General features: G+C 48.7%; 1 protein-coding gene across 3 annotated transcripts in view; it reads left to right on the forward strand.

Annotated features, from left to right (window-relative positions):
* upb1 (ureidopropionase, beta) overlaps window positions 1-27048 on the forward strand; it is an 82139-nt gene that overhangs the window by 6293 nt on the left and 48798 nt on the right. For all 3 annotated transcript variants that reach the window (XM_052032061.1, XM_052032063.1, XM_052032062.1), the window contains exons 2-4: window positions 784-955; window positions 14744-14831; window positions 19408-19502. In XM_052032061.1, the coding sequence (XP_051888021.1) occupies window positions 784-955; window positions 14744-14831; window positions 19408-19502 (355 nt within the window). The remainder of the gene's footprint in view (window positions 1-783; window positions 956-14743; window positions 14832-19407; window positions 19503-27048) is intronic.

Below are 27048 nucleotides of genomic sequence, written 5' to 3' on the forward strand. Positions count from 1 at the left end.
AAGAGTTATGCCCAGCTGATGTATAGATAGACAGACCAAGGTGCTGGGGGAAGTGAGGAGGCATCTGAAATGGCAGTGAACGGGGGGAGAAAACTGTAGGTGCTGGTACTCTGAAGTAGCATCAGAAGGGAAGCACCGTATCTGTGCCAGCCATCGTGTCTGTATCTGTACTCGTCTGTCTTTCAACTCTTGGCTCAGGACTTTCTATGACACGATATTTTAAGTATTTGTCTAAATACCTTAGTGTTGTGAGAGTATGAGGGTCAGTGCTTCAGGTCAAAGACCCTCTGTCAGGCTTGGTTTCTGGTGAAGTCGTCAACCTGAAGTGTTTCTTTTCTCCCCCACGGATGCTGCCGGACCCCAGTGTGTCCAGCACTTTCTGTTTTTGGCATCTGAACCAGCGGGATAACTACTGGCTCTCCTTTACCTGTTGTATCCTTGGGGTTTCTGCAGGGATTCGGCTCTGGATTGGCCCTGTCCCTGTAATTTTCAACACTGTTCTTCGAGTCTGTTCCATCTTGGGAAGCGGGAGTCTCCCTCCTCTCTCTCTCTCTCTGTGTGTGCGTGCGTGCGCGCCTGTCTGTCTGTCTGATGTGGGGGTGCAAGAATTTACTGGGGAGAGCAAGGTGCTAGGACGAGAGGAGGTATCCGAAATTTGCTAAATCATCTGTTCACGATAATTCAAGAAATGAAGCCGAGGCAAGATATTGTTATACATCTTCACTAAAGTAAAACTCGAGCTTTCAGCCTTTGATGATGAAAGTTTGCTCTGGTCTTTTTCAGGACACTGGATTTGCCAGAGTGCGCTGTGGCAGCGTCCCAGGAGGGGGACTTTGAGCTGCAGGGTTTTGGGTTTGAGGCAGCCCCAGAGCAACTCCGCCAGCCACGCATTGTTCGAGTGGGACTTATTCAGAACAAGATTGTCCTTCCCACCGATTCACCAGTGTCCGAGCAGGTGTGCCTGATGCACGGGTTTGTGTTAATGTTTAAGCTGAGCCAATGATTACCAATGTGATAAGGGATTTACAACACCGATTGTCTGTGTCAGAGTTTGGCACCATGTCAGTCTGCTCCCACCATAACCCATTGCACCGGATCAGCCCGGCCTCATTGGGATGAGCTACATTTTCCTTAAAGGTATGCATGCCATTCAATCCCTTTGGGAGGCGTCGTAGGACACTTATTAGAAAGCAGAGCTTTTCTTTTCCTGTGCCACAGATGAACTTGTTCAAGGGCCAAGAACCTCCTCCATGTGAGACTGGTGAGAGAAGCTTGATGATCCTTTCCTGACGGATTTAGCTTCTCAATTCTGGGAATATTCTTGTGAACCTCGACAGTGTCGAACAGTACAGCACAGGAACTGCCCAAGCTAATTAAACTAATGACGCCTAATTATCCCTCCTGCCTGCACGTGGTCCACATCCCTCCCTTCATGTTCCTGTCTTAGAGCCTCTTAAAACACCCCTATATCATATCTGCCTCCACTGCTCCCCCACCCCCCCCCCCCCCCCACCGGCATGCCAGGCACCACATTCCAGGCACCCACCACTCTGTATGTAATAAAGAGAAACCTGCCCCGCATATTTCCTTTGAACTGTCCCCCCTCACCTTAAATTCATGCCTTCTAGAATTAGACATTTCAACCGTGGGGAAGATGATTCTGGCTGTCTACCCTATCTATACCTCTCATGGTTTTATAAAACTCTTATCAGGTCTCCCCTCAGCCTCTGCCGCTCCAGAGAAAACAACCCAAGTTTTTCAAACTTCTCCTTATAGCACATTCCCTCTAATCCAGGCAGCATCCTGGTAAACCTCTTCTGCACCCTCTCCAAAGCCTCCACATCCTTTCTATAATGGGGAGACCAGAACTGAATGCAGTACTCCAGATGCAGCCAAACCAGAGTTTTATAAAGCTGCAACATAACTTCCTGACTCTTAGTGCCTCGACTAGTAAGGGCAAGCATGCCATACGCCTTCTTTACCACCCTATCAACTTGTACGGCCACTTTCAGGGAGTCATGGACCTGGACTCCAAGGTACCTCTGTACGTAACACTGTTAAGGGACCTGCCGTTAACTGTGTACTGTCTCTTACTGCCTCTTCCCTGGTGCTGCCTCATTTTTTTCCCGATGTGGAGACCAGCCTGTGTGTGGTATTTGTAGTGTAGTCAAACTAAAGTTCATTACAAACTTGACAAAACTTCCCTGCTTTTCATTTCTGTTTCTCAGTGAATCCCAGTGCCTGCCTTCTGCTTTTTATAAGCCTGTTAATCTGTGCTACTTTGTGTACATGATTTGTGAATCTGTAATGTACACTAACAAAATGCTGTGGGATGCATACCACCAGGCAATTTACTCATTTTGTTTAACAAATGAGAAATTTATAATTGTTTCTGTTTTCCCTGATGGTTGTGCCTGGGATTGTGAAGCTGTAGGTACAGCAATTCTCTGGCAGCTGGTGATAAATCAAGAGGCTCTGAGGAGATGGTAAATTGCAGGAAAGCAATTCATATTCAAGTTGGTACACTTTGGAAGGACAAACTCCAGGGCAGAGCACTGGGTGAATGGCAAGGTACTTGGCAGTGTGGAGGAGCAGAGGGATCTGGGGGTTCATATTCACAGTTCATTGAAAGTTGCCTCACAGGTGGAAAGAGCAGTTAAGAAGGCCAATGGGATGTTGGCTTTCATAAATCGTGGGATTGAGTTTAAGAGCCGCGAGGTGATGATGCAGCTTTACAAAACTCTAGTTAGGCCACACTTAGAGTACTGTGTTCAGTTCTGGTCACCTCATTATAGGAAGGATGTGGAGGCATTGGAGAGGGTGCAGAGGAGATTTACCAGGATGCTGCCTGGATTAGAGAGTATTGAATATGAGGAGAGGCTTGAGGTGCTAGGGCTTTATTCACTGGAAAGGAGCAGGATGAGAGGAGACATGATAGAGCTATATAAAATACTGAGAGGAATAGATAGAGTAGACAGTCATCGCCTCCTTCCCAGGGCACCAATGCTCAAGATGAGAGGGCATGGCTTTAAGGTTATGGGTGGGAGGTTCAGGGGAGATGTCAGGGGGAGGTTTTTCACCCAGAGAGTGGTTGGTGCATGGAATGCACTGCCTGGGGTGGTGGTGGAGGCAGATACATTGAACAGGTTCAAGAGCTTGTTGGATAGGCACATGGAGGAGTGTGGGATGGGGGGGTATGCAGGAGGAAGGGGTTAGGTAGTGTGAGGGTGGTTTGATGGACGGCACAACATGGTGGGCCGAAGGGCCTGTTTTGTGCTGTATGGTTCTATGGTTCTATATGGTTGATTAGTACCAGAGAATATGTATTAGGTTTATTATTAATAAATTATTGACTGATTGCTGTTGTTTAAAAATGTAATAAAAAGGTTACTCTTGGCTTCTGAGAGTAGATTGTTATGGGATGAATGGGCTTCACTCTGTGTGTGTGTGTGTGTGTGTGTGTGTGTGTGTGTGTGTGAGAGAGAGAGAGAAGTCGCACTTGAAGGGATGAACTGTTCTCTGAAATTTAAGGCTGGAGAAGGCACTGATGAGGCTAATTAATTATTGTTATCGGTAAACAACTGGTTTTGAAACAATTCATCTGAATTTTCGTCTCCTGAAAACCACTTTGAGGAATGGCATTCTCGTGCTTGCTGTTACAACCACTGTATGTTAGCACTGAAGGCTCCCAGGTGAGGTAATACAGTCGGTCGGTGAGCATCCTAAAGTTGCACATTTGATTGAAACCATTTCCAGCCTTTGTCTCTTGCTAAAAGATATTCTTGTGCTATTTACCTGAAAGTAATGAGACAACAGTGAAGAGCCAGACGTAACCCAATGCAACCCCTGTCTCTTAAATCCACACGGATAAATTTTGTATAATTTCAATAAAGTATTCCTCCTGAGATCCCCACCAACCAGAAGACAGTCTCCAACCAATTTGATACACTGCACTCGATATCATTAAGTTGCTGAGAACATTGGGTACAACATCCCAGCTGTGTCCAGCTTGGCAGGCACAGTAGTGTAGTGGTTAGCGTAACACTATTACAGCGCCAGTGACCCCGGTTCAATTCCAGCCGCTGTCTGTAAGGAGTTTGTACGTTCTCCCCGTGTCTGCGTGGGTTTCCTCCAGATGCTCCGGTCTCCTCCCACATTCCAAAGACGTACGGGTTAGGAAGTTGTGGGCATGCTATGTTGGTGCCGGAAGCGTGGCGACACTTGCGGGCTGCCCCCAGAACACTCTATGCAAAAGATGCATTTCACTGTGGGTTTCGATGTACATGTGACTAATAAAGAAATCTCATCTCATCTCCAGAACTAGCTGTACCTATGGCCAAGCTGTTCCAGTAGTTACAAGTCTGGCGTCTGCCTGACAAAGTGCAGACTTGTCCAGATATGTCTAGTTCATGGACAGCAGGATGCTTCCACTCCGACTAATTGTTCCTCAATCAATCTACTCTGTCATCAGCAAAATGATGTCAAACAGCACTTACTCCCAGTCATCGATTCACCAATGCCCTGTTTGGATTTTGCTAGAACCACTCAGCTCCACGTCTCATCCCGGCCTTGGTCCAAACGTGGACCAAAGAGCTGATCTGTCGGTGAGATGAGAGTGACTGCCCCTCGTCTTAAGGTGGGATTCGACTGAGTGAGGCTTCAGGAAGTCCTGAAAACTGAAGTGGATGGGAATCGTAGCTTGCACAAAGGAAGCTAGGTGTAGTTGTTGGGGTCAACCATCCCAGCCCAGGACATTGTTGCAGGAGTTCCTCGGGTCAGTGCCCTAGGCACAACCACCTTCAGCGTTAGATCAGTGAGATTCCCTCTGTCATCAGAAGTGGGGATGTTTGCTGCTGATTGCACAATGTTCAGTTCCATTCACAGCCTCGGCAAATGAAGCAGCCAGTACCTTGACAACAGTTGAACAACTGCTGATAGGTAGAAAGCAATGTTTGCACCACAAAAGTACCAAGCAACGACCATCTCCGAGAGAGTATAACCAGGCAACCTTGACGTTCAATGGCATTACCTTCACCAAGTCCCCCACCATCAGTAACCTGGGGGTCACTGTTGACCAGCAGCTAAACTGTTGGCCACATAAATAGTGTGGTTACAAGAGCAGTTCAGAGGCTGGGTATCCTGAGGTGAGGAAGTCACCCCCTGATATCCTGAGGCCTTTCCAGCATCTCCCTGGCACAAAACAGGACCACGATGGAATATTATCGCCTACCTGGATACGTACAGCAGTAACAAATTTCAACAATTCCAAGCCATCCAGGACAAAGCAGCACAGTGCCACAGTTAGTGGGGCTGCTGCCTCAGCACCAGAGATCCAGGATCATCCTTGGATCTCGGTGGAATTTGCACTGTGACCACATGGGTTTCCTCCAGGTGCTCCAGTTTCCTTCTATGTCCCAGAGACATGCAGGTGGGTAGGTTAATTGGCTGCTGTGTATTGATCCAAGTGTGTAGGTGAGGGGCAGAATCTGGGGGCTTCCATGGGTGAACTTTGAGTTTGTGCTTCTGAAGAGGAGGGAGCTTCTTAGAATCGACAATTTCTAGCCCCCTTAAATCTTACAGCTGTTATCGTGTCACCCTTCAACCCTCTGGGTAATTTTACTTCTGTATTTTTTCCCTGCGCTGAAGGGAGTGCGGAGGAGATTCCCCAGGATGTTGGCTGGAACGGAGCAGTTACGAGGAGAGGCTGGGTCTGTTGGATTGGAGGACTTTAGTTATAGTGTCAGAGAGATGGGAACAGACCATTCACCCACCACATCTGGTGGGCACCATCTGTATTGATCCCATCTTCTGGCACCTGGCCCATCGCCTTCCCTGCCTAAGCAACTCAAGTGCTTGACGAGACACTCACTGAATGCTGTCGGTGACTCTGCCCTCACCACTCTACAGCAGTACATTCCAGGTACTCGCTACTCTGGATATAAAAGGTCTCCCTCCGATTCCCACTCCTTACCCTGAATCTATATCCTCTAGTTTTATTCACTTCCTGCAGCCTACCCTATCTATACCCCTCAGAATTTTATATACCTCAATCATGCCTCCCCTTAACTTCCAGGGAGAACAGACCCAGCCTCTCCTCATAATGGCTCCAATCCAGGCAGCATTCTGGTGAATCTCCTCTGCACCCTCTCCAGTGCAATGACCTTTCCTATGACTTGCTGTTCATGCCACCTGCGTCCACATCCAAATCATTTGCGTATGTTATAAACAGCAAAGGTCCCAGCACTGATCACAAAAACAACCCTCTACCATCACCCTCTGTCTCCTACTGCCAAGCCAGTTTTGGATCCATCTTGCCTTGGATCCCGTGGGGCCCCAACCTTTTGGACCAGTTACTCGTAGGACTTTGTCGGAGGCCTCACTGAAGTCCGTGTAAACAATATCTACTTCACCACCCTCATCGATCTACTTGGTTAGGGTCGGACAAGATCTGCTGTTGACAAAGCCATGCTGATCAGTCCCTGCCTTTCCAAGTGATCATTAAACCTGTCCCTCAGAATGTTTTCCATGATCATCCCCTCTTGATGATATTCGGCTCGCAGGTCTGTAGTTGCCAGGCTTTTCCCTGCTGCCTCCCTTGAAAAGGGGACCACATCTGCCGTCCTCCAGTCACCTGGTTCCTCACTTGTGGCCAGTGAAGATGCAAAAATCTCAGCCAGAGCCCCAACAATCTCTCCCCTCGTGTCTGACAGCAGCCTGGGATAAATCTCATCTGCCCCTGGGGATTTATCCACTTTTAAGCGCACCGAGGCATCGAGTACCTCCACTCTATGTATGGAGACCTCCACTAGACTTGCACCTTCGCCTTCATCGAGTTCTCCAACTATAAAGTCCATTTCCTTTGTGCACACCGATGAAAAGTATTCATTTTGGACCTCACCTACACCTTCTGGCTTCACACACAGATTGTCTCTGTCATCCCTAACAGGCCCTACCTTTTCCTCTGGTTATTCTTTTATCCTCAATATACTTAAGAGTCCTATTCATAGAGTCACAGCACAGAAACAAACCCTTTGGCCCAACTTCTCCATGCTGACCAAGGTGCCTATATAAGCCCATTTGCCTGTATTTGGCACATATCCCTCTAAACCTTTCCTATCCTCTATAAAATCACCCCTCAGTTTCCCACGCTCCAAGGAATAAAGTCCCAGCCTGCCCAACCTCTCCCTATAATTCAGGCCCTTAAGTCCTGACAACATTCTCATAAATCTTCTTTGCACTCTTTCCAGCTTAATGATATCTTTCCTGTAACAGGGTAACCAAATCTGCACACAATACTCTAGGTGCGGCCTCATCAATGTACCACTGTACCGTAATGTCCTAAGTCCTATACTCAAGTGACCTGACTGCTGAAGGCCAATGTGCCAAATGCATTCTTCATCACCATGTCTACCTGTGACCATACTTATAAAATACCTTTGGATTTACCTCCGTCCTATCCACCAGTGATCTTTCTTTGCCTTCTTACTTTTCTTTTTAAGCATCTCCCTACACTTATACTCTTGACAGGCTTCCCCCATCCTTGGGTCTCTATACCTGCTATCAGCATTATTTTTTGTCTCAACATCCATGATCCATTCTGTACTTGTTACCCTTGGCTATCACTCTTATAGGAACACGTTGGCCCTGAACTCTTGCTATTTCTCATCTGAGTGCTTCTAACTGTGTACGTGTGGGCTTACCTGCAAGTAGCTGCTCCCAGTCTACCTTTGCCAAGTCTCTTCTTATGGTCACTATCTCCAAAATGCACCCCTACTGGCATTCCCTCCACTTGACTGGCTACTTCCCCTAAGCCAAGGTCCAGTAATGCTCCTTCCCTTGTTGATCTATCTACAAACTGTTTCAAACAGCTCTCCTGGACACACCTCAAACTCCACTCCGCTTGAGCCTTTAATGCTCAGACAATCCCAGTTAATATTTGGGAAATTGAAATCACAGTATCATAACCCTATTTTAATCATATCTCTCTGCTATTGCCTCCATATCTGTTCCCCTATCTCCTGTTGACTGTTAGAAGGTCTGCAATACACTCCCAGTGAAGTGACAACTTCCTTTGTACGTATATGGCCTTGTTTGAGGAACCTTCCAGAGTATCCTCCCTCAGTACTGAAGTAACACATTCCGTGACTAACAGTGCAATGCCTGCTCCTCTTTTACACCCCCTCTGTCTCTCAGAATTCCATACCCCATGGGCCAGTCCTGCCCATGTCAACCATGTCTCAGTGATGGCAACAATGCTGTAGTCCCATGTGTTAAAGCTTTGAGTTCATCTACTTTCCAGTTAGACTTCTTGCATTAAAAGAGATGCAATTTAGCTTTGTATTTCCCTCGCGTGTATCTACCCACCTGCTCTGCCTACTGGACTTACTAACTTATCACGCCCTCTTCTCATAACTACCATCGGGGAGGAGGTACAGGAGCCTGAAGACCCACACTCAACGATTCAGGAACAGCTTCTTCCCCTCCGCCATCAGATTTCTGAACGGTCCATGAACCCATGAATACTACCTTATTGTTCTTTTTTATTGCAGTATTTATTTATTTTTGTAATTTGTAGTAATTTTATGTCTTGCACTGTACTGCTGCTGCAAAACAACAAATTTTACGTCATACAAATCAGTGATAATAAACCTGTATCTGATAACTCTTTCTCCTCCAGTTGACTGAACATCTGTTCTGAGCCACATTCCCCTGCCAGCTCAGTTTAAACCTTTCCCCACTGGCACTAACAAACCTCCTCACGAGCATGTTGGTTCCACTCTGATATGGGAGCATCCTGTCCCTCTTGTACAGGTCCCACCTTCCCCAGGAACGGTCAGTGACCCAGGATCTTAAAGCCACTCCCCTGCACCATCCCTTCAAGCACGCATTCATCTGACCTTTCCCTCAATTCATAGATAGTCAGAGGCTTTTCCCCAGGGCTGAAATGGTGGCCACAAGAGGACGTAGGTTTAAGGTGCTGGGGAGTAGATATAGAGGAGATGTCAGGGGTAAGTTTTTTACTCAGAGAGTGGTGAGTGCATGGAATGGGCTGCCGGAAACGGTGGTGGAGGCTGATACAATAGGGTCTTTTAAGAGACATGGAGCTGAGTAAAATAGAGGGCTATGGGTAAGCCTAGTAATTTCTAGGGTGGGACATGTTCGGCACAGCTTTGTGGGCCAAAGGGCCTGAATTGTGCTGGTTTTTTTCTATGTTTCTAATTCCTATACCCACCACCTTGTGGCACCAGAAGCTATCCAGAGATGACAACCTTTGAGGTCCTACTTTTTAAACAGCTCCCTAAACTCACATTGCAGGACCTCGTCCCTTCTCCTACCTGTGTTGTTGGTACCAACATGTACCACAACCACTGGCTGTTGACTTTCCCCTTCAGAATGTCCTGCAGCAGTTCTGAGACGTCCCTAGCACCAGGAAGGCGACATACCATCCTAGAGTCTCATTTGCAGCTCAGAGATGCCTGTTTTCCCCCCCACCACACCCACCACTCCCGATCCTACTTACTATTGAATCCACTAACACTATTGCTTTCCTAGTTGTATTCCTCCCCTTCTATACAGCAAAGCTCTCTGTGGTGCCAAGAAACTGGCTGTAGCTACTGTTTTCTTCTTGGAGGCTATCCTCCCAACAGTATCCAACGCAACATACCTGTTTGAGAGGGGTATGACCACAGGGGCTCCTGCAGTACCTGCCTGCCCTTATTGCCTTTCCTGGTGGTCACCCACTTCCTCTCTGGGCCTGTGGTGTGACTGCCAGCAATAGTTCCCTTGCTCCTCACCTTTCACCCCATCAGCCCCCACATCCAACTCATCATTCTCTGTCATCTCCGCCAGCTCAAAGGAGATCCCACCACGTCTTCCCCTCTTCCCCCCCCCACCCCCCCGCCCCACCCCTTCTGCCTTCCATGGGGACCACTCACTTCATGTCTCCCTGGTCTGCCCATCCCTCCTGTTCCCTGGCGCTTTCCTCTGCCGCTGCCACACCTCCTGCCTCATCACCATCCCGGGACCTAAGCAGCCCCTCCAGCTGAGGCAAAGGTTCACCTGCACCTCTTCCAACCTGGTCTGCTGCATCCTGTGCTCGTGCTGTGGTACATTGGTGAAGCCAAGTGTAGACTAGGCAGCCATTTTGCTGAGTGCTTGTGCTCTGTCCACGATGGCCATCTGGAGGTTCTGGTTGCATGTCGGTTTAACTCTCCTTCCCAGTCCCACACTGACCTGTCCGTCCTCTGCCTTCTCCATGGCTACTGAGAGGCCAAACACAAATCGGAAGAACAACGTCTCATATTCCACTTGGGTAGTTTGCAACCCAGTAGTACGAACACTGAATTTTCCACTTTTAGGTAACCCGCTGCTGCTGTGCTCTCCTCCGCACACACTCACCCATCGACCTTTTCTTCTTCTCCCTTTGTTCACCTCCGACCCACCCACCCCCCCTCCACATATGGATGTGTCCCAGATCTCCCATGTCCTGCAGGAGGAACATATCACTGCCTTACCATCCATGTACTTTTTACCCCAGATCCTTCTGCTAAGAAAGAGAGAGAAAATGGGCTGAACCGTTGCCTGATCACAGCTCGGCCTCCTCACCGAAGCCTGTTGTGGCGAGAGATTGGAAACGCTGGGCTTGTTTGTGCTGGAACGAAGGAAGTTGAGGGCTGGTCTGGTGGAACATATAGGGTTGCTTGAGGCATCGATAGGGTAGATGGTCAAAGTCTTTTTCTCATGGTAGGGCACAGCTTTAAGGTGAGAGGAAGGAGTTTTAAAGGGGACCCAAGGGGTACTTACTTTAAACAGAGAATGGTAGCTCTCTGCAACTCTGGCAGCTGGAGGAGGTGGTAATATCAGATACAATCACTATGTTTAAGAGGCATTTAGATAGACATATAAGTAGACAAGGCATAGAGGGATATGGACATAATGTGGGCAAATGGGATTAGTGTAGGTGCGCAAAAAGGTCAGCATGGAGGGAGTGGGCTGATGGGCCTGTTTCTGTGCTGTCCAACTCTGGCTCTAAAGTGATTGCCACTAATGCTGGTATCTGCTGGTTATATCACTGTAACGTTCTTGCAAAAAGAGGAACGAATGCTGGAAACGTATCAGTCAGTGTTGAAATTTTGATGCATTTGTGGCGACTCACCTTACCGATATCGAACCGGCTCTCAAGATCGCGGGCGTCGTCGGAGGCCCCGACCCAAGATGGCGCGGGGCCCTCCTCCTTCTCCATCGTTGGGCTAGGAAAGCCCGCGTGTGGGAAGGTCAGGTGACCCACGCGTGACGTCAGCGCGGGAACTGAAGCGCGGGAGGAGTTTGAGAATAAAAGGCGCACTGCACTCCTGTCGAGCAATCGACTTTTGACTCCAAGCAACGGAGTCTGTGTCTTTATAGTAGTGTAGCTAGCCGCTACACATTTCTACATTCTATAGAATTGGACAGGGCTTCATCCAGAACATTGGCCTGTTAGCCTCTCTTCAGGGGTAGAAGGAATCTGTTTTGTGTCAGGAGTTATAGACACCACCTGATCTTCCCACTGAAATGAAGGGCAGGAAGTCAGGTAGTTTTTTGTAACTGTTTGAACTGTTTTGTGCTCCCTGGCAGTGTTGAAATTATACAACAACGTGCATTATGGTAAAAAAATGGCCTTCGCTCAGCAGCACCTCTCGCTCAATGGTAACTCAGAGGTTTGTGGATTTGAACCAACTGCTGAACTTGAGTGCCTGCTTTTGTTTTTACAAAATCAACTTTATTCATAATAAAAGACAAACTATATACAATTACAAAACAGTGAAAGCCTTTACATTCTTGTACAGATCATTCATTAGTGTTACCTTTTTATATAGAAAAACAGCACCGATGCCACATGTGTGGCTCCCTGGAAACTACCCGGTCCCATGTTTACAATATTTAGGGGCTTTCTCCCTGACCCTGCCCCTCCCTCTCCAGTGGCAGAAGAACCCTAAACTGTAGTCCTTCCCCACCGAGTCTTTGCGTTGGCTGCGCCCAGCTTCAATGCGTCCCTCAGCACGGACTCCTGCAGCCTGGAATGTGCCAGCCGGCAGCATTCCCCTACGGACATCTCGCAGTGCTGGGAGACCAACAAGTTTCGGGCAGACCAAAGGGCGTCTTTCACCGAGTTGATGACCTTCCAGCAGCAGTTGATGTCCGTCTGTGTGTGTGTCCCCGGGAACAGCCCGTAGATCAGAGAATCCTCTGTTATGCTGCTGCCGGGGATGAACCGTGACAAGGACCCTTGCATCTTCCGCCACACCCTCCTCGCAAACCTACAGCCCGCAAAGAGGTGGGTGACCGTCTCGTCCCCAGCGCAGTCCTCCCGGGGGGAGCGCGCGCTGGGAGTGAGGTTCCAACCATACAGGAAGGATCTGACTGGGAGGGCCCCTCTCACCGCCAGCCAAGCGAGGTCTTGGTGCTTGTTGGTGAGTTCTGGCGATGAGACATTCTGCCAGATGGTCTGGACAGTCTGCTCAGGGAACCACCCCACAGTGTCCATCGAGTCCTTCTCCTGCAGTGCCTGCAGGATGTTCCGTGCTGACCACTGCCTGATGGACTTGTGGTCAAAGGTATTGGTCTGGAAGAACTTTTCCACCAAGGACAGGTAGCGCGGCAGCGTCCAGCTGACTGGGACGTTGCGTGGCAACGGGGCCAGGCCCATCCTTCGCAACAGCCGGGACAGGTAGAACCTCGGTACGTAGTGACACTTGGTGCCCACGTACTTGGGTTCCACACACAGCCTGATGCAGCCACAGACGAAGGTGGTCATCAGCATGAGGGTGACATTGGGGACACCTTTACCCCCATTGTCCAGGGACTTGTGCATGGTGACCCATCGGACCCGCTCCATCTTGGATCCCCAGATGAACCGGAAGACGGCATGGGTGATTCCCAAGCCAGAGGAGCGAGGAACAGGCCACACCTGCGCCAAGTACAGCAGCCCTGAGAGCGCCTCACACCTGCTGACCAAGTTCTTCCCAGTTATCGATAGGGAGTGCCGTTCCCACAGTCCCAGTCTCTGCTTCACCTTCCCAATCCACTCCCGCCAATTTTCGTTGCACGCCCCGGCCCCTCCGAACCAGATCCCCAGCACCTTCAGGTAATCAGGCCTGACGGTGAAGGGGACGGGAACTTGAGTGCCTGATGTCTGCAGACACCGCGGCAGCAGTGTTGGGTGTGTCGTTAATTCCCTGCGCTGCTGTACTCTGATACTAACTGTTCAGTAAAGTAGAGTAAAGCACCTTGTGAAAGCTTTTTGACAACATCCTGGTGAATCTCCTCTGCAGCATCTCCAGTACGATCATGTCCCTTCTATAGTGTCAGGAGCAGAACTGTGGACAGTATTTGAACTGTGGCCTAACCAACATTTTACATATTCGATGTTTGTAATATCCCATTGGAAGTTAATATAACATTCAGTGAAGTGCTGAGAATACAAGGAGTTAGTGTAGTCCTCTGTGTGTAATTGTCAAAATGGGTCTGGGACAGTCAGTCTAATGGGAAGTAGAAAGTGTCTAATTGTTCTGCTTCTATGTGACACTCATGTGTTCATCTTTCTACCTATTTCCAACTTTTCCCAAATTACTGGATGTCTGAGTGCCTCTGACACTGTGAAACCAGCAGTGGGAAAGAAGAAAGTGATTTTTAACTTTGCACCAACAGTCCATCAATTCAGTAATATCACAGAGTGCCCCAGGAGCTAGGATGATACTGATCAGACCAACTAAGAACGCTGGGTCACTGTGACACAGGGAAGGCTTTCAGTCTTGGAGATAATGAAGAGGAATGAACCAATCTGATCCAAAGCAACCACATCATCACCAATTTATATTTCTGTCATGGCTTCAGTGTTGTTTATGTCTCCGGTCACTGACAGGGACCCACAGAGAACACCAGGCAGGTGTCGAAAGGTCTTGACAGGTTTTCAAAGAAAGAAAAGAGGTAGAGGTTTAAGGATGGAATCCAGGCTTGTGGCTAGTGTCCGCCGGTGGTGGAGCGATTTAAAAATTGGAACTTTCCAGAGGCTGCAACGTGGATACCTAACTACATGCCCAGTTTTTGCTTTTAACAAGCCCGTTAACTCTGTCCTCCTTGCCCACTTCCATTCCTCACTGCTCTCCATCTTTGATTATTTGGTTTGATGTTGGAGCTCTTGCTTACAAGGAAAGGATGGGAGAGGCTACCTGGTGTGGAGGGGTTACGTTTCCTTTTGATTCTAATTATTGACAATGTAGCGGTTGCTACCGCGAAATAAAACAAGACGCTTGTCGAAGGATTGTCAAACAAGAACTGGTTTATTTTCCCGCCTTGCGCAGGCCTTTTAAGGGAGACTGTTCCTGCCCAATGCAACCGGCAATGACATAGGTACTACGTCATCAAGTCTTTCCCGCACGCGGGTTCTCCCCGTCGCTCGGGAAAGACGAGGCCCGCCGCCATCTTGGGCCTTGTCGTTCCGACGCCGCGCGACCCGACCGCCGAGCCGGTTCGTCTGACCGGACGGTGAGTCGCTACAACAAACATTTGTCAAATTGTTCAGGTTTGAAGTGGTTTTGTGGAGAATGTAGACAGTGATCAGACAGAGACTGGCCCTCTGCTGTAGCACTGAGGGATTTAGCAGTTCAGAAAATCCAAAGTCACCACTCCAGAGAGTTTGTAAAATTGTAAATGTGTTTAAAACAAACCATCTTCTGTGTTTTCATTGTAAACTTTCTCCCCCCAGGTTGCAGCTCTCCAAAAACGGATCGGAGACCTTGTGGAAGTGGCTGCCATGTGTGGAGTAAACATCATCTGTCTCCAGGAGGCTTGGAGTAAGTTATCTCTTCATAAAAGGTGCAGCGTAGTGTAACTGGCAAACCTAGTACCCAGCAAGGATTCCCTGCGCAGTGCCCAAGCTTTGCTTAACATTTGACCTTATGACCATGGCCCAATTGTGGTCAAGAGGTGAGTGTGGCAACAAGGAACCAACATGTCAATGAGCATCAAAAGGAAAATCTCTTCAATGGCTAGAGTCATACGTAGCACAAAGGATGACAGTGTAATTATTCCTCCAACTGGCGTTCTGAGCTCAGACCTCTTCGGCTGCTCCCATCATGAGCTTTCCTTCCATTTATAAGGTCAGAAGTGGAGATGTTTGTTGTTGATTAGTTTCTGGTCCATTTGTATTGTCTGATAACAAATCAGTCCAAGCAGCAAGACACAGACAACACATAGGCACGGACTGACCAGTGGCAATTCACATTTGCACCAGGAAATGAGGTACAGGAAACTTCGAGCAGAAACTTCCGGAGTGTAGTTGCTCGGGCTTTCCCTTTGGTGCTGAGGGAATCGTGGGATCTGCAGACTCGGCTTCAGCTACAAGCAACAAATGCTTAGCTAGGTGAATGGGCAGTGTGGGCGGCGATGTTCTTGTGCCCAGTGGGGTGCACATACGCCCAAAAGGCTTGAGGTTCTCAGTGCCAAATGCTCCAACGCTTTGAATGATCATAGGCCAGGGGTCCCACAGTTTGGACAGGATGATGCATTTTTTTTCCCCAAAGAGACTTTGAAAAGATCCTTGAAACTTTTTGAAAATCAAAAAAAGTGCAGATGTTGAAAATCTGAAATAAAACAAAATGCTAGAAACACTCAGCAGGTCAGACGGGCACCCTGGACCCTAACCAAATTACAGCATAACGTTGATGTTCGGTTAGTGCCTGGCTCCGCAATGTGTCTGCAGCAAGTCCAAGGTGAGGTTTTGAGTACAAGAGCAAGGATGTCTTGCAGGACCTTGGTAAGACCACGTCTGGGGAACTGTCTGTAGCTGTGGTCCCCTTACCTAAGAAAGGATACTTGCTATTGTGGGACTACAGTGAGGGTTCCTCACTCGTTTCTGGTAAAGCAGAGTTTGGGTCACCTGGCCTGTATTCATTAAGTTCAGAAGGGTGAGAGGGGATCTGGATGAAATGTAGAAGATTCTGACAGGACTGGGATAAGTGAGTGCAGAGCAGATGTTTACCTGGTTGGGGGATCCAGAATCAGGGGTCTCATGATACTTCAGACTGAAATGGGGAGAAATTTCTTCACTCGGAGATTGGTTAATCGGAAGGTAGTAGAGGCCAAGTCACTGAGTATATTTGAGAAGAATGGAATGTCTCAGTTTTGAGGAGAGACTGTTTGCTTTTCCTGGAGGGGGACCTGACAAAGGTATACAAAATCATGAGGAGCAGAGATGAGATGAATAGTGAGCAACTTCCCCACAATGGAGACTTAAACCGGTTCCTTCCGGTTTTAGGTGAGAAGTACGAGGGGAGCTGGGCAAGGATTCTTTCACTCGGTGGGTGGAGTCGGGAGAGCGCACTTTCTGTGCTATGTGACCGACTCTGAGATAGGTGAACTTCTAGACACACAAGGCATTAAGGAGGATGGGGAGAGAGTAGGTATGTGGTGTTGAGAGAGATCATATTGAATGACAGAGTAGGCCATTCAGCCCTTGGAGCAGACTGTCTCTCCACCTTCTTGAGTCTGACATTCGGAATTGTTCTAACATCTGTGCTGATCCTTCATGGAGTTGTTTGAGAAAGATAAATGCCTGAAAAGTGGAGTGAACTGCAAATCAGTTGTACATCTGTAACAAACAAAAATTCATTAATTAACAAAAAGTAATTGAAGAGTCGCCTTCCCGGGAACAATGGACCAGCTGGGCCTGCCGTCTGGAAGTGGAAGAGAAGATGTTCAGACCTCCCAGTGGGGGGGGGGGGGGGGGGGGGGGGGGGGGGGGAGGTGACGTCATTGGATTTCGTCATCACTGAATGCAACGCGATTCTGCAGTGAAATCTCTCAAACTGCAGATGCTGCGAATCGGAAGTAAAAGCAGAACATGCTGGGAACACTCAGCAGGTCAGGCAGTATCTGTGGAATTCTGCCCATGTCAATGAAATTCAGTTCTTTTAACAAAAAAGTGCTTACTCAATTCTGAATACTGTGTAATTGCTGGTAAACAGCTGAAAGGGAATACACTGGGCTGAGGGACAAGATAATGCAGTGGGCTGCGCACTCTTTCCTCTCCAGGGCCCAATCACCACTGTCACTCAGGGCAGAACGAACAGTTCCCATCTCGATCACCAGAGTGCTGGAGTTACAGTGTGCACTGCTGGCAGATGTCTGGGGATGGTTTGCACCAGTGTCTCCGTTCAATTACTTTGTTCACCCCCCATTTAAATGGAAATGGGTTTCTTTGAAAAATGAAAACTTATCACTTCAAAGCAAATTTCAAAGTACAAAGTGCAGGAAGTGCTGAGTGAGTCAGGCAGCAGTGGAAGAGATGACTCTTTGATGGTTGTTATCTTCAAACATTGACCCTGTTCCTCTCTCCACAGATGCTGCCTGACCTGCTGAGTGTTTCCTGCACTTTTTTTTCCAGATCTCCAACATCTGCAGTGCTTTGATCTTCAAAGACAGTGGAATCTTACAAACACTCAGCAGGTCAAGCAGCATCTGTAGAAGAAGAAACATTCGACATTTCAAAGAGTCATGGACCTGAAATGTTAACAGTTTGTCTTTCCACAAAAATTACCTGACCTGCTGAGTGTTTCCATCATTTTCTGTTTTAATTTCAGATTTCCAGCGAGTGCAGTTATTTTTGATATTTCACAGGAGGCCCGTGTTGATTCAATGATTGACTGAAACTACCAACATAACTCGCCCACTGTGGAGCCCGTGCGTCTTCTCCTCCAGTTCCAGGCTGTGCAGGGCAGCAGATCCACAGCTCCCATTCCTGGGAAAGCACCTCTTTCATCAGCTGGGTTAACGAGCAGATACTGTCACCTATAGCCTGCCATCAGTTCTGTGGCTTGTTTCAATTCTCAGAAAGTGACACAAATTAAGAAACCGCTGGCTATTGTGCATTTAACTGAACATGTTATTCTGTTTGTGTGTGTCCTTCCTCAAGCCCTTAGTTTGAAATGTTTGTTTGATTGTCCTCATTATCTTTGCAACCCATTCAGCTAGATCACAGCCTTTTGTAGCTGCAGGAGGCTTAAAACCTGTGCATCTCTGACTAGATTTAAAGGCACGGGCAGCTGAGTGGTAAATGGTCATCCATTTGAAAACTGGAAAAGTAGAATTTGCTTTCAAGTTTGCAATCCATACCACTCTTCCAATACGCTCCTGGTACTGATGGCTCTGGTGTGCTTTTGTTTTAATTCATTCACTGGGTATGAAATCGCTGGCAACACTTTCACTTATTGCCCATCCCTACTGCCTCTGAACTGAGGAGGTCGCATTGGTGATTCTGGAGTTGCACATAGACCAGACTGGGTGAGGACAGCAGGATTCATTCGTCAGTCAGTCGTGTGGCTTTGTTTAGCAGCAATCTAGTCCTTCTGTTAACATGACTGAGACTGGCTTAATTTTAAAATTCTGGATTTGATTAAGTAGATGAATTTAAATTCCCCAGCTGCTGTGAGAATGGAACTTGTGGCCCTGTGTCATTGGTCAGGAACTCTGACTGCTGGTCCTTTACGCTAGCCCTCTGTTCCCCATGTGGAGTGGGGGCCTCGTCTGTTTCTGCCACCCAGATCCAGTGATGGAATAACCAGCTCAGGAGACGCAACGATTCTGAACTGTTGTTTTCTTTAATTTGTCCTTTATTTTACATCCCATCTCCCGCGGGCGTGCTGGCCTGTGCCAAGGCTGAGAGCTGGAGAGCACGAATCTTTTCTAAAATGTTACTTCCTTGTGGGTACGGACGAAGTGCTGCACTGTTGCATGCGCGGCGTTTTTGGATGAGCCATTAAACCGACCCACTGCAGTAGCTGTCAAAGATGGTGCTTTGTCTCAAGCTGCGGGACAGACCTGTCTGGCTGCCAGAAATGCCAAGGTGCAAGTTTCCCATCACAATGCTGAGTGTACTTCATTGACTGTGAGCTGTTTTGAAATGTGCTGGAATGGCGGCTGTTGATGTATAACAGGAGTGTGCTTGCAGAGGGCCACTGTGCTGTCATGTAATGGGCAACCGAGCCCTATAAATCAGGATCTTCCTGCTTGCATTTTGGTGCCAGTTAGTTCCCGTCAGTCTGAGTGTGACTAGGGCAGAAGTGACAGGAGGAGGGTGGGTGGGGAAATCTGAAGATGCCCTCCTGGTTTGAGCTGGGCTTCTTGACTGTGAAGTATTAAGCTGAGGTGAGGAACTCTGAGTGGAATTGCGAGCTCCCACGTACCGCTCCACAGTGGTTCTTAAAGCTGGCGTCCTCGCACTGTTCTCAGTCGTGTGGGAGGTGGGGCCGAGCTTTTCCTCTTACTCGTAACTCACCGGAATCTCTGGGAATGTACCACCTCTCCATGAACAGATTTGGGAACAGTGTTCTGTTTCGGTGCTGGAGCTCAGTGCAACGTTTTGTTTTGTAGCTATGCCCTTCGCCTTTTGCACCAGAGAAAAGCTGCCGTGGACAGAATTTGCTGAATCTGCAGAGGAAGGACCGACGACGAGGTTTTGCCAGGAGGTGAGCGATTACCTAAAGTGTGAGCCATTCACGTGATATCCGGGGGAACACGGCAGTTCGGTTGGTTTGAAAGCTGCAGGTACCTGTGGGGCATTTGCTGGAATGGTATCAGTTGGAGCCATGTTGATTATCTTTGTCTGATCAGGCAAATAACTTAAAACTTTTAAACAACGGATCTCTTTTTAATTCATTTTTATAAAGCTGTTTCAGAACGTTATAATACATTTCCCAGTGGGCGGGGTGAAGCCTAACCCTGTGACCCAGATGCTGAACCATCTGGTTTCCAATGGGTTGGATAGTGGATTTACCAGAATTTTATGGTAAATACTGTGGCTACGAGCAGGTCAAAGGCTGTGTGTCCTGTGGTGAGCAACTCTTCTCCTAATCCCACAAAGCCCCTTTCACCAGCTAGGAATTCGGGATGCTCCCCACTTGCCTGGGTGAGTGCAGTGGTGATAACACTTGAAACCTTGCACAGTTCCAAACAAAGCAGCTCACTTGATGAGCAACGAATATTCACCCTGTCCACCAGTGGTACATGGTGGCTGCAGCGTGTGCACCATCTACAAAATGCACTGTGGTTGCTCGCCCGGGTTACTCTGATAGCACCTCCCAGGCCCACCAAGACGGGTGAGTGCAGCAGGTGTGAGGAGCACCACCCCCTGGTCGTTCCCCTCCACACTGCACACTGTTCTGACTGGGAAGGATCACTGGTCCCTCACCGTCGCTGGGTGTAAAACCTGGGCCTCCCTCTCCATAGCCCTGTGAGAGCACCTTCACCAGAAGGACTCAGTGGCTCACCACCAGCTTCTCCGGGGCCGATGGGGACGGACAGGAAATGTTGGTACTGCCAGTGATGTGCATGTAAGGAAAGTCATTGTCAACTCATTTGCTAACACACGGGAATGAGCCTTACGCTCAACGTCTAAAAGGTAGGAGTCATTCATCAACCTGTTCCTGCCACACAACGTCGTCCTCTGACAAAAAGCTCCGCAGCATGAGCTGGAAACGGTGGACTATTTCCCATGTGAATCAGGCACCAAGCTGCTGATCAGCAGTGACCTCTGCCCTCGTATCCTTCCGAGACTGGACCACCCACCGACAGCAGACACCTCGGAGCACTGGGAACTATATCTGCAAAATCCCCCGAATCCATTGGGAGAGTAAGTGAACCAACATCGGTGCCCTCTCTCAAACCAACACCCCCAGTGTTGAGGGTCTGATTACACTCGGTTGTCTTTGTTTGGTGGGTAATGTCACTTGCGTGCCCAATGCCGGACTCCCTGAACAGGCTCTCCACTCTGAGTGTCAGGGGAAGGGAGTCCCAGGTGGACAGGGCAAAACATTCAGGGGCACTCTCCAAATTACCTTTGGTGGGGGGGGAAGATATTTTAAGAAATTTTAAGCTATCTTTATTAGTCACATGTACATCGAAACACACAGTGAAATGCATCATTTTGCGTAGAGTGTTCTGGGGGCAGCCCGCAAGTGTCGCCATGCTTCCGGCGCCAACATAGCACGCCCACAACTTCCTAACCCGTACATCTTTGCAATGTGGGAGGGAACCGGAGCACCCGGAGGAAACCCACACAGACACGGGGAAAACGTACAAACTCCTTCCAGACAGCGGCCAGAGTTGAACCTGGGTTGCTGGCGCCGTAGTAGCGTTACGTTAACCACTACACTACCATGCCTGCCCCTCTAGCACTCTCTCCCATTAAGGCACAAAGGTGTTGCAGGTAGTGCAGCTGTCTCACAGCTCCAGTTCCATCCGAACCTCCAGTACTGTCTGTGGAGCTTGCACATTCTTCCTGTGACTGTGTGGGTTTTCTCTGGGTGTTCACCCCAAAGATGTGCTGGTTGTCACACTGCAACCTACACTCACTAGTGTAGGTGGGTGGTAGGGGAGCTATTGGGAGTTGTTAATGTGGTTGGGAACATGTCTTCATCAAATCTCCCCTTCCTTTGGTCTCACTTCATTTGGGCCTCTCGCTTCTGCGTGCTGACATTTACAGCCGAGTGTGGGCCTTCCTCAGCCGTGCACTGCAGCTGTTTCCCAGAGGCCTTGTTAATCATTCTGCAAGCACCATTATTTATTTTCCTGTAGCACCCTGGAATGTTTTGTGAACTTTGCTCGTATTTCAGGTTCATAACATCCAGCCCAATATTGTATATCGGGGCAGAAATGGGCCTGAGAAGGTTCATGAGCTACAGTGTACTGAGAAGTCTTTTATTTATCCAGTCAAAAGTGGCTGCTTGTAAAAAAAAACATAATCCACTGAAGTCTCAGGAGAGGAATAAAAGGGGAGCTTTGTGTATGGAAACAAAGCTTTGGGATGGTTGAGGTGAATGGTTCATGTCTGTACCATCCTGCTTGATGCTGTCCAACAAAGCCAAGACTGGCGGCATCAAACAGCCCATGTATTGAGGATGTCTTTGTCTGTGTGATATAAGATATCGTTATTAGTCACATGTACATTGAAACACACATCTTTGCATAGAGTGTTCTGGGGGCAGCCCGCAAGTGTCGCCACGCTTCCGGCGCCAACATAGCATGCCCGCAACTTCCTAACCCGTACGTCTTAGGAATGTGGGAGGAAACTGGAGCACCCGGAAAAAACCCACGCAGACACGGGGAGAATGTACAAACTCTTTACAGACAGTGGCCGGAATTGAACCTGGGTCGCTGGCGCTGTAAAGCATTATGCTAACTGCTACACTACCGTGCCTGCCTATATAGATGTTATTGTCCTGGATAACTACCCCACAGAGTATGACCGATTCAGTGGGCAGTTGTGGAGCGTATGGATCAGTAAATGCTGCTGCTGCAGCTTGTATATGTATGGTACCTCTCTGTGTTGGTCTGAGAAGTGGTGAACCACTGCATTCTAGTGAAGGTGCAGCAGTGACTGGATCTGCAGGGTTTGAGAGCCCACCCAATTCCTGCAGCAGCTTATTGCAAGTCACTCACTTGCTCGGTCACTTCTGAGCACAACTAAGAGAAACCATGTCAATAAGGGTCTGGAATCATGTATAGGATGTCCTTCACTGAAAGAACGTTACTGATACAGCGGGATTTTGTATTGAGATCTACTGACACCATGTATATTTGGACAGACTTTTGTTTAAGAGTAGTTGCATTTCTGTTGCTGTGAGATTGGAATTCACTGTCTGGCTGTCTGTCCGGGCCCCCAGTGACGTGACTACATTGGCTCGTGTGGTATTGGGGCGGTTGGGCAAGTGTTCTAGGAAGAGAGAACAAGGGTAGAGCTGCCAGCAAGGACTGATCACAGACTCATCAAGGCTGCCGTTGCACTGCTCCGTTCTCCTTGCTGCCCCTCACAGGCTGTTGAACAGACTGGGCGATGCCTTGTCACTGTCACAGACGTGTATGTCAGGCTTCCTCTAGGAGCTGCTCCTCTGCAGCAGATTGATATGTGACTCCAGGAAACAGGTCCACTCTCTGCCCTTTCCCCTTTGGATGTTGTCCACACATTCTGCAAACAATAGAGCTTGTAGTTGGGAGAGACCAATCTAGTTCTCTTTTTCCAGAGTGGATTCTCGTGGCTGTACACGGGATGCAGGAGTGTCCTTTGGGAGGTCCTGTATGATAAGGGCATTAAGAGATGGGCAGAGACACAAACTTGCAGGGTGAGATTACTGGGTTAAGTGACTGTCTGTGGAGAGGCTGCTGCTATTTGCTGATCGAAAGTCGCGTGTCTGAGTTCGATAAAGACAGGGTAGGCAAGGCTTGTGAGGCTGGCAGCACTGTATTCAAAAGAGAAGGCAATAGTTTGAGTGAACATGCAAAACTGTGGCAAATGGACTTCAGCCTGCAAATAAGAGGTCATCCCTTGAGCCAAAAATGATAAAGCTGGGCATTTCTGCTTTCTGGGTGGTGAAAAGCTGGGAGCGTTGGTGGTGCAGAAATCTGAGGGTCCGTGTAATGAAATCAGTAAAACGTTGTGGACAAGTGCAGAAGATGAGAGAAGAATACTAATGCGATAACACAAGAAGTGCTGGAGGAACTCATTAGGTCAGGCAGGGTCTGTGGAGGGAAATGGACATTGGACGTTTTGGGTCAAGACACTTCCTCAGGACTGGAAAGAAAGGGGGAGATGGCCCGTATAAGGAGGTGGGGGGAAGGGGTGGAGGGCGATAGGTGGATGCTGTTGGAATGCTGGTCTGTAGAGGGAAGGGCTGGAGTTTGAGTTGGTTAGTTACACTACACCTCGGTCAGACCACTTGGAGAACTGTGAGCTCTGCACACACCACTGGTACACTGACGGTACAGGTTCCCAGAGTGCTGGGCTAGGGTCCAGCTGTTGCATCAGGTTACATAAACCAAGGGTGTATTCCCTGGAATTTGGGAAGGTAGAAGGTGATTGGATGAAACTTCCTGATGATCTGGCAAGTTCTGAAGGTGACTGGGAATACCTTCTCCAGGGATTGGTGAATCTGAAAGGGAAAGTTGTCCGGGAGTCAAATTCAGAAAATGTTTCTGCCTGTGTTCTGGGGTGGGAGTGGGTGGGGGGAGCTCTCGCCCACATATAGCAATCGAGTTTTGTTCTGAGATGGATTGCTTTTTAAGCCGAACTGGTAGTAGATTGGGAGAGAAGGCAGTTACGTGGTCATGGGTCAGCTGTGATCTGGCTGAATGGACTAACTAGCCCACTCGTGTTCCTGTGTGGGGGTGGGGGGCGTTGTGGAGATGGGTGGGAAGGTGGCAAGGAGAGTGCAGGTAGGGAAGGGTTTGGTAAGGGTTGGGTGGGTAAGGAGTGTGCTTGAACCCAATGGCTGTCATCGGACAGAGGTGATCGCTGGTGCCAGATGGGATGTTTGAGGGCTGGTTTGATGCGAGTGCATTGCTTGTGTTGGGTCTCTGGCCACAGAGCTCGAGATTAGAAACCTCTGCCCTCTGACCCAAGGACCCCTCCAGTGTGGTGTAAGGTTCTGTAAGAAAAGGGACGAGGTTGGTGAGTGTGCTTCACTGCTGTAGGGAGGTGGGAGGTGGGATATAGTGCGTGCGGTGTTAGGTGGGATACATAGATGACTCTATTAATCATGACCAGCCCCAAGACTGTTGACAGAGCTTCTAGACCACCCCCTTCCATTACTGCCTCAACTCTGCTCGGGCCCCTGGGGTTCCCTTGGGGCTGTTGAAATCTGTGCAACGATGTCAGGCTTGGCATCTGTGAATCTTGGTGCTGACACCAGTCTCTCTACCTGGATGTGCAACGCCATCCCTCCATCGTGATCACTTCCGTTCTCCCTGAGTTCCCAGAGGTTGACTCCCGTCTCTGGTGGGAGCTGTGTGGATGTTGACAGTTTTGCTGGAACATGTGGTTACTTGGTCAGCCCTGACTGGATCACACGGCCGTGCTGCCGGACACCGTTCTGCAGCATCACTAACTCGACGGCCCTTGGCCCGTTGAGATGCATGAGGTGAGAAGCGCACGGACTGGGACTGGTTATTTGTGGACTGTGTTTCTCCTGTCAAACTCCTGACTGTGTCTGAAGTTCAAAGAAGTGCTGGAAATCTGAAATAAAAACAGGAAATGCAGGAAATACTCAGCAGGTCAGGCAGTGGAAACGTGAAACCCTAACTCTGTTTCTTCCTCCACGGATGCTGCCTGACCTGTTGTGTGTCCAGCATTTTCAGTGTTTATTGCTGGTGGTATGACCTGCACGTCTGGCAGTGAGCCTCTGTCAGTTTCCCCTTGCTTTGCTCACAGATCCTACCACTACTGAGCCCACCTGATCTCTGGTGTAGGTGTAACAGTCTGGACACCATGGTAGGTGATCTGTTGAGACCAGCTATGGCACAGACAGACTCAGGGTGCAGGAGATCTGTGCTGAGATCACTCAGGGCTCCTGTATCCCATCACTCTTCCTGGAGATTCTCAGCCGTGGTGAGGGCAGGATCAGGTCTGGCTGCGAGGATATCCCTTTGATCAAATGGCCTCCTCGCATTCTTGACAAAGTAGCCAAGTACCATAGATGGCTGTGGAACTTTCACATGGTGCTGAATAAGTGGAGAGAGGAGAGGCCGGGTGACAGGACGGAACGTCAGGGAGAGGGGCTGGGGGCTGGGGCGAGTGAAGGGCTGGAGTGATCCAGAGGCTAACACAGTTTGTTGTCTCACCATGTGTGGCCATTGGTTTTGAAGGAAGTTAATGGTAAAATAAATTTTTCTTTGTCACAAAGCTGCTGGATCTGTGGATGTAGTTCAAGGACATAACTAATTTCTGTGCACCCCATAGCTGCCTTTACCATCCTGTGTACAAGGACGTGTGTTGTTGTGAGGTGGGAAGTGAATGAATCTCTGATTAAACTGTCAAGATCAGCAGTGGGACAAATCCATCATCGGCTGTGCCTGATACTACTGAGCAGTCAACTACAGATGGTGTCGATTGGCTCCCTGCTGCAGCTCTGTGTTTGTGCCTGTATAGGGCACTCTGCACTCTGTGTAGTTACAGTATTTCTCAGTTTGCTATTTCAATTATCATTCAGATTTATATTTTTTCTGGCAAATTGGTTACTTTCCTTTCTTAAACTGGTAAAACCACCCCCCTCTGAGTCGCCCCATGACGAGGCCCTGACTGTGAGTCCTGATTTTGGCAGGGGTGAGGGCAGTGGCGTCCAGTATAAACATCTGCCCCCTCCTGCCCTGCTCTTCTCTCTCTCTGGCTGAGTTTCTGAAGGAGGCACACGGATGGCCTGAGCTGGTGCTGTCGTACATCGTGATCCCTGACACTGCGGTGTGCACAGGCCCATTTTTTGATGGGTCCTTTCTCTGTTGAACATCTGACTACTTACTTTGGACAGCGAGTGATGCCAGGTTATTGAACTGTAAGCAGCATTGTGGCCGTGTCCTTGCCCAGCTCCAAATACATCACTTTCCATTCATTCTTACCGAACAAAGGAGTGTGAGGTATTGGTATTGGTTTATTATTGTCACTTGTACCGAGGTACAGTGAAAAACTTGTCTTGCAAACCGATCGTACAGGTCAATTCATTACACAGTGCAGTTACATTGAGTCAGTACAGAGTGCATTGAGGTAGCACAGGTAAAAACAGTAACAGTACAGAGTAAAGTGTCACAGCTACAGAGAAAGTGTTGTGCAATAAGGTGCAAGGTCACAAGGTAGATCGTGAGGTTAGAGTCCATCTCATCGTATAAGGGAACCATTTAATAGTCATCACAGGTGATGACTCCCTCCCTCCCTCCTTCCCACCTCGCTGCTGTTGGGCCAAGGAGGCCAGTTGTAGTTTCCCAGCTGGGACCAGCGAGCACGGTCTGGTCTGGGCTGTGGGCCTCTGGTTTGTTCTACCAGGCAGAGAGTTGTGTGCTGGAGGGGTGTGAGGACTGTGAGTGCAACTGGAGGTGCTGGTTCGGAATGACAGACATTCACTCTTTCCTCGCTCTCATCCATCCATAAGGCTGCACTTCCCCGTTGTCGTGGTTTTAAATGGGACAAAACCTGGCTGCCCATTCAGTGGGATTGGTCTGGGTTTTTTTTTAACACTGTTCCTGAATTTATCT

The sequence above is a fragment of the Pristis pectinata genome, chromosome 17 (genome assembly GCF_009764475.1).
Source record: "Pristis pectinata isolate sPriPec2 chromosome 17, sPriPec2.1.pri, whole genome shotgun sequence".
Classification (NCBI taxonomy): Eukaryota; Metazoa; Chordata; class Chondrichthyes; order Rhinopristiformes; family Pristidae; genus Pristis; species Pristis pectinata.